Here is a 13,871-nt window from a genome sequence, read left to right as displayed (position 1 = left end):
GCATGTACGCAGCGCAAAACAAATATAATGTAGTTTGGATACCCTTGTAGATGATTATCTCAACATTTGAGAATATCATCTTGTTTTATTAAGGTGTCGGATTCAATAGCTGAACGACCACAAGCGTTGAATACATGCAGTACGAGTGAGAACAAGGGCAATTGCAAAAACTGCAAGAAAACAGATATCAGAAACAACTGTGATTCGCCATTGCGTGTATACTGTATACATTACATACACGACAACGTATCTAATACGAATTCAATAAATTATCTTTTCTACAGCAAGGAAACGCTGCTTTGAAACAGGAGCATACTCCTTTTCTCCATTAGAACAACAGTTAAGATTGGTAAATTTTGTTTTTGTTTTTCAAAACCAACTATTCATTTTGCTGTAAGAGCTTAATCGTATTTCACTGTACCACACTTGCACCACTTTCTACAATAGTAATAACAACCACAAACTGTAAACATTTCGAGCAGTCAGTGCCAGTGTTTACAACAATGGCAAAATATTGTATTGATATCTTGACACCAGGCGGTGTTACACATTGGCAAAACACTTAAAGACTTTACGCAGCAAACATTAAACATACGGTTCACGAAACGCACTATTGACACAGATAATATGCATTCATGATCGAGAAGTAGAAATGACATCGAACATATGGAATTCGATCTACAATACTAAACATAACTTAGAAATGAGTGCCATTCAATTACGGATATATAGTAATATGCGGTATGCAATTAACGTTAGATGCAGGAAAGCATTTTGAAAAATGACCGTAATGCACGTGCTGAAATGATATGCATCCGCAAATTTAAGCAAACTGAAAGGTTCTATCTGATGCGAGGTACATACAAAGCTCCCGCTTTTACTCTTTCTATAACATTAGCCTCTGCAATTGTCTGTATAGGGAGATATTCATCAAATTTGCCTATTCGCGTTTAGGCCATATCTAATTGTAAAAATCGTAGTAGTTTCCTTAGATAAGAGGTCTAGAGCTTCAGTTCGTTGGCAATTTTTGAAGCAATGTTTTTGAAAGCGATGCTGGTTCCAGATATTCTCTAAAAGCAAAATTAAAATACTAGATTAGAAATGACACCAAACGAAGAACTTAAACCTATTTAAGAGTACGATATTTTACCATACACTAACGCACAAAAACACAGACAAATTGAGAGCTTTCATTAAGCGTTAGTCACCGATTGACGCCAGGTCTCATTATAACGCTCAATGATCAACAGAGGGTTATTTCCAAATGTTGTCACACTAAGGACTTCCGAAAAAACACAGATCAAAACAGACCGGGCCAAAGCATTTATATGATATCCATAAAACCTGTCGTACGTCAGTGTTATCAACTAAAATTGGTGAAAACGCTTACAAGCTGTTGCTTGGACATAAATCGCAAATCATAGTGATAAAAAATGTAAGGTGTTGTATAAAATTGTAGCGACTCCGTCTCACATGCTTTGCATTTAATTATTACTTTCACATAAGAGCGCGTTTGATTTCGTGTTTGACTGTGTAAACCAGGGGTGTCAATTAAACTCAATCGCACCAGAGGCCAAAACTCAAAACTTATTTAACGCCGCGGGCCGTAGGGACAAAACTTGATTAAAACGTTTTGTGACATCCATTGGAACAGGCAGCAAAACAAAACCAAATTTTTGATGTTTTTGACGATTTTTATCTGGGCTATTTTTCATTATTCTTCTCATACGTCATTATGTTTCATTCATCTCCTTGCAAAAGCAGGAAAAAAGCAGCCCAGATTACAAGCGTAATAATAAATCTATTTATTCTATCGTATTGTGTGGCAACTGCTGTATTGCGCGATTTGTTACAATCTCGTTTCTTGCTTGATAAAAGTAAGTTATACTGTACAATGATCTCGCGGGCCGGAAATAGTTCAATGTATAAAATAACATTGCGGGCCAAGTTTCATTGTAAAGCAGGCCGGGAGTTGGACACGTATGGTGTAAACTGTAAACGCACGTTTTCAATGGTGGTCATTGGTACAGTGCTTCAGCAACTGGACTAAGTGTTTAGTTGCTGATGTTTATCATGTGCTAAGTTCGTTATTTGTTATTCGCGTTTAAACAAGCTTTATGAAAGACGTATGTTTTACTGAATAAAGTGGTAGATTATGTTTTAACCAGTGTGTGCTGAAGGAAACAGTGCCTTCTGAGAAGCGTTACTAGTTAACAGAGCAAACTTAAGCTTAAGCATATCAAGACAGAAGGAAGCTCCAACACTGCTGTAGCAGATATGGCCCTTTGCGTTCTTGGTACCATTCTTAGCTGTAATGACAAGTGAGGGCGCTACAAACTAGTTTGTAGTTCCATACATTATTAACATATGTAGTAAGATTGGGAACTTTTTCTTTAAGAATTTCTCACCTTAAAACGAACTCCATTTAGAGAAAGTCGGGGAAGTTTGCATACTTCCATTTCCCATTGAACTAAATTATCTTCGTGGCCATAGCCATGTACACAGAAGAGCAAATACTTTTCTCGTTGTTCATAATCACAGCTGTTAGAATCCAGAACCTGCAAAAGAAAATAAAACTTTTTAAATGAACTTTTTTTTACTTTTTAAACCTGCACACTTCATGCACATCTTTGAAGCAATTATTTTTACCTTTCTAATTTCTTTCATCATCTCCTTTGGATCCATGGAAGATGTTGTTTTCATTGACCAAGTAAAGCGGAGAGACCTCGGCTTGGTGTCCTTTTCTGACTCAGGTACCCCTCTAGTGCTGTTACTGCAAAATAAGTTGCATGGATAGTACTTTAGTCAAACGTGAAGCATTTATATGAACAACATGACGCATTTTGATTAATTGTCTCTGAGCTTATAAAACAGTGAAACAAACAACATTAGAAGGGGACCTGATTAAACCAAGCCATTCATATTCAACCAATAGGCACACAGCTAAACCAAAGTTTGCGAATCAGTAAAAATAAAAATTGGTCACCCATGCTTGTATACTAATCAAACTACTGCAATGTTTCTGCATGCCTTTTAACAATTGTACTGAAACAAGAAAGGACAATCCATTATGATCACCCAAAGATCACAAAATTTGAAATTCATGTCAAAGATTTGTTAGAAACGTTCAAAATGTAATTATGGTGATACCGTCAAAATAAATACCAAATCCCCTGCTTGTTGGTTTAAATAGATTTCAGGCAATCACTTTGGCTATCCGAAACTTAACACATTTAACATTAGCCTCTTCCCCATGTAAGAGGACAGCCTTTCGAAAAGTTGCAGAATTCAATAACATTCTTTTCACAAAAAATAGGCTAAAGTTTTAATAGTTTGTGTAGAGGTGTTGCTGACATGTGTGACAATTAATTGTGAAAAAAATCGAAGCTCACTGCGATGTTTACATAAACTGCCTCTGCATCAAATGCAAACAATAACCTGCCTATAACGTTTTACATTATATGTTTAACTACACTTCAAACAATCAACTAATGAAACAAAATTTAGTTAAAATCACTACAAATTCGTTTTTATGTAGTACCTTTACACAACTACTTACCTATGACTCTACGAGGCTTAAGTATTCTACCGAAACCATCAGGCCTGGCCACAATAATTTTGGCAGGGGGAAAAATTGCCCTCATTGTTTGTCTGAGGAAGACTAATTTGAAAGCACACAAAATAAATGACAAAACATGTCATTTTTTGGAAATAAATCAAAAAAGATTGCACCTAATTTAGTGCACATCTCACTCGTTTGAGGAGAAGATTGGTAGCGCTCTAATAGAACAGGAGTGCAACGATCATTCTCCTAGAATAGCCAGGCCTGAGTGAAAACAGATATCGTATTTCCAAGATGTAACATTTAACTGAAGTACTGAAAATTACAATTATAAAAAAAGATGTTATATGTTAGGAAACTTGTTAGAGATTGCAGTGTTCAAATTGCCATTAACAGCTAACAAACAAAAAGTATTTACTACTTTTGAAATGCTGTTTAGGTAGAAATAAACTTCAGAAGAGAGGTTAAAGTTGGAGGGCATATGGCACAAACTACTGAAGCATAAACATATTTTTAAAATTGTGAGTTTGAGATACATTCAGTAAAAAATACTCATATATTGCATAATTTTATGAATTTCAGTCAGTGTACTGACTTTGAATTAAACAGGGCGTCCACATAGTCTTTGGATATTAAAAAATACATATATGTCAATGAAATTTGACTTTATGGACATACCATCGAACTGAAAACTACCGATAAAGAGATATCAAAAAACAACACTGTATTAATTTCTTATGTAATTTGAAGCTTCATTTTAGTGACCAGATATAAACTGATTTACATCAAAGCTGCACTAAACCGAAATTTAAATGCAACAAAATAATAAATTAATATTCTGTGATGACACCTAGAGCAGGGATGCACAACCTTTTCGGTATTGTATGCTTCATTTTACTAACAGCCATCAATGAGTCAAAGTTATTTTTTATAAATTATGTATTTTAAAGGAGTAGGATTTACAATTCATTGCTTTTATCTACACTTTTTATCCCATTACACTACTACAGCTTTCGGTTCTTCGCACGTCACTACTGATTTGATATTCAACTGTTAGCTGCCTACATTTTCAAACTATAGCACACATGTGTATGGCCTCAAAGTTATTACCCGTGGTCGCTTGTATGGCCGCAGGCTGTGTACGCCTGATCTAGAGTGTGGAAGTGGAACTGTTTGCACTTAGGTAGTGCTTAAATTTACACGCCAAATTGTAAGGAGTTGCTTTTTGCTTTGTGTACTGTAATGCAATTGGAAGGAAAATAATTATTTTCATATGTAAACTTGTTTATAAAATTTGAATGCTTTTTAATAAAAATTTAAGAGATATCAGAAAAATGTGATTACCAATACAATTTTTTTGGAATAACTGTTTGAAGTAGAAAGTATAAGATCAAATCCATGACAATGAGTTTCAGATTGGGTGAATTATAATGGAATTCAAACGAAAAGAAATTGGCTTAAAGACAAACATAATCGCATCATACTCGAGGTAGGCAGTACTGTGGTACTCTGGTACCGAATTACTGTACGGCGATACTTTTTCAAAACCGAAACCACCAGTCCTTTTTTAAACGTGTACTGAATTCCTTTTTTCAAGAAAAAATAGTAGTTCCCCTTTATTTGGTACTGTGAATGTAATTTCAAGATTTTCATAGGAATGATTTTCGAAGGTTTATTTTAATTAAACTTTAATGACATTTTTTGTTCACTGTCCGTCTTTAATCTACAAATTTCGAATAAAATTGAAAGGAATTAGGCCACAAATGTTTTGAACTGGAGTAAGCTGTAGCGGGGCCACAGTAGAACCAAGCATTGCATCTGCAGATGGATCAGCTATATACAAAAGCTACTACTACTAAAGCACTGAATACAGGTACCATCCGCTCGTTTTATCAAGTACCGGTAGCATTTCAACGATGCTTTCAAAATACGGACTGCCCACCTCTTATCACACTGAAGCAACTTCCTACTGTGCAAAATTGTATAATATATTGAAAATGTTTATAAGAATAACACAGTATGAAGATTAAACTGAAATACAAAAAAATATCATCAAAAAGTACAACCAAGTAACCAAATATTAGGAAGAAAAATGTTTTGTGAATGTTTAATTAGTAAAGTATGTTAAAAATGGGTATCAAGACTTTTATCAGTTTTTACATGCTGATTCATGCCAGTCAAATTACTGACCGTTCACGTTCATATCGACGCGAAAACCGCAATGACCTCCTGAAAAGCAGCATCAAAATTACTCCTACAGGACTCACAACATCTACACTTAACACACATCACAAACAAAGTTAAAGTGCAATTAAACACACCAAGCATGGGAAAAAATGAAATAACTTAATATTTTTGATAATTAATTACCTTCTATTAAATTTAGAAGACAGTTTACTCAAAAATGACCCAGAGCTCTCTCTTGAAGTGCTGGCTCCTGTGGTAATGCTATCCCGGTCAGTTGCCCCATGAATGCGGTTTTCAATAACAGATGGTGATGTAGATGGAGGGGGACCATTATAGGTTGCAGTACGCCGTTGTTTATCATGAGTCTGAGGACCATGGTAAGTACGACGCTCCCTAGCATTCCGAGGAAATGCAGTAGAACTTGTATGCTTGGCTTGAGATGTGCGAGCTCCAGTTGCAGTACTACTTGTACGTATTACTGGTGAGGACTTTCCAGGGGAAGTCCTACAACAAAATGTAAAAAATAGGATATGCATTATGGGAAGCCTATTGCTGAAGTACCTTGAACATGTTATAACAAATCAGTGTCCTCAAGCCACTTCAATGAAATAAAAGAACAGGAAACTGATGTGCAACCAGTACAAAACTATTTGTATCTGTATTTGCAAAGTAATTTTTCATAAATCAGCCATGCGTTAGTCATATTCTATAAAACTCAAATAGAAATACAAGAAAATTGAGTAGATCACAGTCATTTTCTACATATGAATTTAATAAACTTGTTCTTGATCACGATGTTAGGTCGTGTTTGCTCAATACAATCAAACACAGGAATACGAAAATCTAAAACATCATTCTAATAAAACAAGTGCCTTCATTGTCAATCTACTTACGCTGGGCGCAAAAGAGATTCTTCTACACCAGGAAGTATTTTTCCACTAGGAGGAAGACTACCACCTTGGACTTTGTTTCGCAATTTACCTCCAACATCCTCCGTAGTGCTGTAAAAAGTAGCCAAAGTAATGGAACTGATAAGTGCTCAAAACAACATATATATTAGCAAGAAAACACCACATATCAATGTTAGGTAAAATCTTTTGCATGTACTGTAATCATACATAAAAAGCTATAAAGAGCGCACCATATATCTGATATCACGCCATGGCTCAATTTATCATTTTTTCGTTCACTGCTCACGTAAGTGTTTCGTCTTGCCATGTCATTGTTTTTCCAAAGCTGTTTGTAATGCAATCATATATGATAAGTAAATATAAAACTAGTGTTTGCATATAACTAACAAGAATAAAAGAACTTACACAACAGAGTTAAAGTTAAAAACTTTTGCATGAGATTTGTGATTACACAACATACTTTTTGGTTATACTTTATTAAAAAAAAACACCTATAAGTTTTTAGCACGTTTGAGCCCTTTATGCACAGTTGCACACATATTTGAAATATGTATTTACATTCAGTTCTTGGACTACATTGTTGCTTTTTGAAATACAATCGCAGAAAACATTGTTTGCAATGTGGTTTAATAACCTACCTCAACACTTGAACGATGGAAGAAAGTTTATACCGTTAACGACGGAAAGTGTCAAAATTAACACCTACTCTTTTAGTGTAACAACATCACTCTAGGTCACTTGTAGAACGTTTATTTGAAAAGACACGTGTAGTTTTTTGCATTTGAAACTAAGTTATTACAACAAATTGTGAGTTCTTAGAACAAAAATTTCAGTATTGTTGAAAATGTCTTAATAGTTATTCTTGCTGAAAGATGCGTTCCTTGCACTCAGTAAGTTTCCAGTCACCAGTAACACATATTCCGCAGGTTGGCTTTCAGGAGTGCTGGCAAATGGTTACAGTCAATGTTCCCTCTAAGCTGCGCGTGTGCGCAAATGCGCACTGCTGACACGGTCTCCGCGCACAGAAAATCTGTGCTGCGCACAAGAAAAAAATTCAACCTGAATTAAAAATAAAATAAACGCACATTTACGTCGCTTCCCATAAGGTCTGGGGAGATTTTTGTTGTGGTTATAAAAATGAATAATAAATGGTTTCTTCTTTTCTGTTGAGTCCATTGCTGGATAATCATGCAAGGTTGAAATAAAATTAACGTTTTTATTTTGCTTACATATTGGTAATTTACAAGCAAGCACTTTTCGTCATTAATTTGCTGGAAAACTTCTCGTTGTACCCTGAGGTTATTTCTTTTGGAATTCCTTTGATATTGGCACAGACAGTTCCAACAATTGTCGTGTATTTTCCTTGCAACAACCCAGCAGTTTTCACAGATTTTCACAGTTTTCACAGATTTCCACAGATTGTGAAAAAATTATCTATCGTAATATTGTATCCTTTCTTGTGAAAGCCTTCTGTGAGTCGCATCACCACATCTTCAGAAAGAGGCTTGCCATTTTGCTGTTCTTTTTCAAAAAAACCAAGATAAGGCAAACAATTGCAAACATACTTGGGGATAAACTCGAAATTTCATGCCAGATTTGTCCGGCTTATTTGGCATAAAAGCAACAAATGGGTACCGTATTTTACTGACCATAAGGCGCACTGTCAATAAATTGCTTTGATTAGTTTTTTGTTCATACATAAGGCGCACAGGGCTATAGAACGCAACGTATTTTAAGGAGTATGGGTTACCGTATAAAGCTCATCACGCTCGATCTGTCTCGTCACTGTCAGAGTCTGCCTCATCGCTATTATTAGTATTCAGTGATTATCCCAGCTTTCCTAAATGATCGCATGATAGTGGATACTGATATTTTTAGCCACGCATCTATGATCCATTGGCATAAAATTGCGTAATTTGCCCGTCGTTGTCTCCCTGTCTTAGTAAACGTGTGTTCGCCGTCTGTCATCCAATGCTCCCACGCAACTCGCAATTTAGTCTTACATGGTCTGTGGATACCAATATCTAGCGGTGATACCAAGACGGTGGTTTATTTATATAATAATAGTATCGGTACTGGTTTTCAGTGTAGGCAATAAAGCACTACTTGATCCATACATTAGGCGCACGATCAATTTATGAGGAAAAAAAGATTTAAATTGCGCCTTATGGTCCGTAAAATACGGTATCTGTTTTTTTATTCGGAACAAATGTTTGTTAATGGTAAGGCTCCATTTCGGTGAGTAGTTGTAGAGGATGTTAGAAATAACGGCTTTAAAAGTCTCTCGGATATGTACAAATTTGTCTGTTGCCAATCTCTGACTTCGTCTGTCTTTGTTGTCAAACGTCAGAAGTCTTTTTATTTTCAAAAAACAATCCATTGCCATTGTGTGAGAAAATATTTTTTGTAACACAAGAACTCAACCGGACGATTTTTGCCGTATATTCCCCTGGCGTATTGCAATGCTATGAATGCTTCAAACTTTTTCAAAGAAAATAGAAATTTTCTTGGCTTCTCTTGTAGTATGTGCTTGTATATTTTTTAGCATTGCATTTGTAGGAACTTCTAGAAGGCCTAGGTTGAAGAGCAGGATTGACTTCAGGTTTTACACGCACAATGTTAGATGGATTAGTGCGGACAGCTCTGGCAGACAACAGAGGAGCCCAAGTTTCTCTGTTTCTTAACAATTGCACAAAACCCTTAGTTGTTATCAGAAGAGCTGCTTGAATCATTAGCTCTTCATTATCACTTGAAATATCACTGACACATGATCCGTTGTCGTAAACACTTTTCTCATCATAGCATACACATAGCTTCTCCAAGAGAACACATTCCATTAGACGACATAACAAATGTTCAACTTTTCTTTTTTTCTAAAAACTACCATCAATTTAGCAACACCTTTTGAAGTAATGTGTCATAAAAATATAAGTAGTTTATTTCAATATCCGGGTAGTTTAGCCTAATGATAGAAGGTTATAACTGTCTGTCACTAAAAGCATATAAAACCTTCAAGGGCAATGGAACATTTTCAGTTTACCCTTTCATATGGCCAAAACAAAACTTTTTAACATCGGAATCTGAGAAATTTTTTGACATTTACATCAAATAATGATAAGTAATATTACTAAGTGGCAGTTAAACACATGTTTTACAATGTAAGCGGTGTATAAATGTGAATGGTCTTCAAAAAAGTACCGAGGTGAAACTAATTTTTAGTTGCTAAAAGGAGCGTGAGTCTAAGTGGCAAAATGAGCTTGCTCTTTTTATATTAGAGCAAAAGCATGAGCAACCCCCTTTTTTCACTGACAAGCAAAAGCGACAGTCTTTTAAGAGTGGTTGCCCAGCTCTGCTAATACCTAACTATCACATCTAAAATTAAAAATGCATCAATCATAAAGCTTCCTTTAAATTTACCATAAAATGAAACACAACTAACCAATGTCACCCAATAATCACATTAGCAGTGTTCTTTCAAAGTTTTCTGCTTGATTTTTTTTGGGTTGTATATACAAAAAAAAACTGCAAAGTTTGTTTGAAGTCTCAACACCGTCAGAGAGTATTGAGCATTTTATTGTATAACATAAAAATTCAGTTATGCTAAAGCACACCTTCCCACTTTCAAGTCTTTGAGAAGTTGGAATTTCAGCTTTGTTTGGATTAGAAGCAGCGGATGCAAGAAGTGGTGCATTTCTAAAAACATTATTATCCATACACAAAGATTTGTCAAAATTCACCAAAGTAGATTATGTTACGTTTCTTTGTACCCGGTGTTCGCGTCTTCAGTTAGAGAAGGTATGGCAGTGTTCTGGGAATCTTCATGTCGTAAATTATGATGATGTTCGGAAGTGGATCTTGCTACACCTTTTGAAGAGTTATTTGTTGCTCTAGTATCTGTAAACAGGACTAACTCGTTAACTAAATGTTATATCTAGTGTAATATCTAGTTATATGTAGTATATGTAGACTTTATATGTAGTATAACATCTCTAGGGAATGGGCAAAGTATGACTAGCGAGCCTCATGCTACATACAAAGGCCTTACAAAGCTTAACATCATTGTCATATCACATGTTATTTGAAACAACCGAACATTAAATATTTTCATTCATTAGCTTAATTAACTAAAACAACACAAATCAAACTTTCGTAAGGTATCACAAACAGAAAGGCAGCGAGTATTATCATTTTATAAACAAATGGATTCCATTGGATTTACATGTATCAGTTTACAGTGACGAACATGTTACCAACGCACAAAAAGAGACCCTTTTCAAACAGTCCATACTCGCTTGTGAAAATGGGTTATTTTTACTACAAAAGCTTTTAACTTAGCTGCCAATCATTTTTTCCAAGATTGGCATCGCACTTACGACAAAAATAGCATCACAGCTAATTATGACATCATAAATGCTTACAAGCTTGCCCATCTGATGAACGCAACACCCAATGTGGCCAACAAACTTTGTCATTAAGTTTGCGCACACCGGGTCCAGCTTAAGGTGTAAGTTTTAAAAATAAAAATACCTTTTGAAAAAGAAAGCACAATAACTGACAACAGTGAGAGAGCAAAATCTTGCAAAAATATCGTTACAGTATTTACTGTGTAGCTTTTAAACATACTTTCAGTACTTTTTCGTCGTTGCTTCGGATTAGTAGATGCACTACGATGCACAGTTCGTGGCTGTGGGTTGGAAGGTGATGGCTGTCCTATCTGCTTCAGAGAGAGGGCGCTACTAGACCGAGATGTAGTAGAATCGCACAACTAAGAAAGTTATTTTTAGACACATGTTAGAACTTGTGCTAAGATTGTTATTTAAAACAAAACATAATTCAATAATTATTAAACCTTCTTACATGGTGTCCTTCACTAATACTCGCGTTTGAAAAAATGGAAAAAAGCAAAGCGAGTGGATGAGGATGAGAGAAATATAACTATATTATTGATTCAAATCACATGTGGAACTCTCAAAGTTTTGAGTGTTTTCAAGTTGAACGGTTTTGTGAACAAGCACTTACTATATTGTTGCTTTACTCAAATGACTGTTTTATTATTGTGTACTATTATTTTAGGATGCATTATAAAATTATAAGTAAAAAATACTTGAAGTGAACTCGCCCTCACAAAATGGTAAAAACAATATATTTACTGCAATTTCATTCACTACATATATCTGTACTATTGATAAAAAGAGCTACTTGAACTGATAACATTGCACTAACCTCAGATTGTTTTGTACCCAATAACAAGTAAGTTGCAAATGGGTCATCATATGCTCGTTCTCGAAGAGATTTTTCAGCTTCACTCCGTTCATATCCCATTTCTACCATTGATTCTAATGTAACAATAAATAGAAATCAAAAGAAACTTTGATCAACTGTGGTAAAAACCTTAAAGTAGAGAAATGTTAGAAACACTATTAAAAACTCACGTAATCGCTCGTCATCATGGTCATTAAAAGGGACCTCACGATAAGGTTTTAATGGTTCATCATCATGTCCAATGTTCATCCACTTATCTTGCATTACCGACTTCACAATAAATTTTTTTATAAGAAGTATAGTACACCATGAAATAAAATTATGTTAACCTGACATCAAAGTTTAAAAAATCACATTTCATACAAAGAACAAACTTAAACATAAAGATTTTAAGGAAGAACTTTCTGGTATTTGATGGTGTCAGTGCTAATGAAATGCTAAACACTTGTCATCTCTTTGTTTTGATCAGTTATTAGCAAAGAAAAATGTCAGCAAAGTTAAACATGTCAGAGTGTTTAATTTGTCATAACTGCTGCAAGCATTTACAATTACATGAAACCTGTTGCAAATGATACCAAACGCAAAAGTAATGGCACAAAATTTGGATGACATTGAAGTAGTGGTAAATGGACGTCATATGTTCTAGTCTACGATGCAAAACATTTGTCACAGGAGAAAAACATGACAAGCTTATTCATCAGGTACTGTATATGTTGTAAATAAAATATTACCACCAAAAGTCTGACATTCTCATGGTGAAAATAAACATTATATGTTACTAATTACCTATACCTATGAAGACGTATTCTATCCAAAACGTGTTAGCTAGCCAACCATACCTAATAGAAACCCCAATCATATAGCGTATTGTTTTTACATTGTGACGTCATAAAAATCACATCTACATATTATTAAAAATTCTTTCACCCATATATTTACTGACAACTAAGAAAGAGAGAAAGAAACATTGTGAAGTGTTACCAGTAAACTGTACTGCACAAGTACAGTCCTGCTAGGAATACAATACAAAGTGTACAGTCAAGCTTCGATTTTTTGCTTACTAGTGTGAACAACGAAAAAACTGGATTTGTTGGACACTTCAATTTTTGGGCTGTTGTGATACGGTTATCAATATCTTGTTGCTAAATATGCTATCTATCACGAAGTAACGAAAAGAACTTCAAGTTGTAGAGCTTGCTAAAAGCTCGACTAAATATTATTGACACCAAAAATTATCCTCACAGTAACACACCTTAATGGGTTAGGGAAATATCCTCAAAAAAATGGATCATTAGAACTCTAGGTGGGTAAAATGCTGTTTAACTCGAGCTAAATATCATTTTAAGATTGCACTTCTTAGTAAAACATGTCCAAGATGGCATTGTAATCATACTCAGCAAAGACAAAAACTTGTTAATAAAGGAAACTTCATCTTACCGTTAAGGTCCCTCGTTTTGCAGGATTAAGAACCAAAAACTTTTTTAGTAGATGCTCACAGTCAGTAGACATATAGAATGGTATTCGGTACTTTCCTCGTAACACACGTTCACGTAATTCCTACACATAAATGTGATAAATGGTGAAAAGTTTAGAAAACATCTTAATACCGAACGCGCGGGACATACGATATATCCTGGCAAACTAACACAGGAACAGGAAACAGCAACCAACACACAATGTTGAAAACTTTTTGTGGGCCTACTGCAGTAAACAAATCATTGTACCTTCAAATATAGTTTAAAGGTCCTTGTAATATATTCAATGAAAATTCTGACGTCATGGAAAAAAATTGCATTGCTTACTTGCAACGGAATGCAACTGCGTAAAAATAATATACATTTCTTCGCAGAAATAATTATCAGCTGTGAATTTTACGGCACAGTTACGCAGGTTTGCCCTGCGATCCCTAACAAATACTTTATGGACCTTTTCATACCAACATAGAAAAA

General features: G+C 35.0%; 1 protein-coding gene across 4 annotated transcripts in view; it reads right to left on the bottom strand.

The window, feature by feature from the left end:
* Positions 1–478: 478 nt before the first annotated feature.
* LOC143446488 (MAP/microtubule affinity-regulating kinase 3-like) overlaps positions 479–13,871 on the bottom strand; it is a 52,308-nt gene continuing 38,915 nt past the window's right edge. For 2 of the 4 annotated variants that reach the window (XM_076946138.1, XM_076946133.1), the window contains exons 10-22: positions 13,360–13,479; positions 12,093–12,192; positions 11,884–11,996; positions 11,284–11,425; positions 10,428–10,554; positions 10,272–10,353; positions 6,891–6,985; positions 6,643–6,750; positions 5,933–6,253; positions 5,753–5,791; positions 2,650–2,773; positions 2,409–2,558; positions 479–1,070 (exon numbers count right to left, since the gene is read on the bottom strand). In XM_076946138.1, coding sequence (XP_076802253.1) covers positions 1,002–1,070; positions 2,409–2,558; positions 2,650–2,773; positions 5,753–5,791; positions 5,933–6,253; positions 6,643–6,750; positions 6,891–6,985; positions 10,272–10,353; positions 10,428–10,554; positions 11,284–11,425; positions 11,884–11,996; positions 12,093–12,192; positions 13,360–13,479 — 1,590 coding nt within the window. In that variant the 3' untranslated portion in view covers positions 479–1,001. The remainder of the gene's footprint in view (positions 1,071–2,408; positions 2,559–2,649; positions 2,774–5,752; positions 5,792–5,932; positions 6,254–6,642; positions 6,751–6,890; positions 6,986–10,271; positions 10,354–10,427; positions 10,555–11,283; positions 11,426–11,883; positions 11,997–12,092; positions 12,193–13,359; positions 13,480–13,871) is intronic. The other 2 variants (XM_076946134.1, XM_076946135.1) reach the window with 2 other exon arrangements.

This window comes from Clavelina lepadiformis, chromosome 2, assembly GCF_947623445.1.
Source record: "Clavelina lepadiformis chromosome 2, kaClaLepa1.1, whole genome shotgun sequence".
In the NCBI taxonomy this organism is placed as follows: Eukaryota; Metazoa; Chordata; class Ascidiacea; order Aplousobranchia; family Clavelinidae; genus Clavelina; species Clavelina lepadiformis.
The sequence above is the reverse complement of the archived record's forward strand: the minus strand, read 5'-3'. Positions and strand labels throughout refer to the sequence as shown.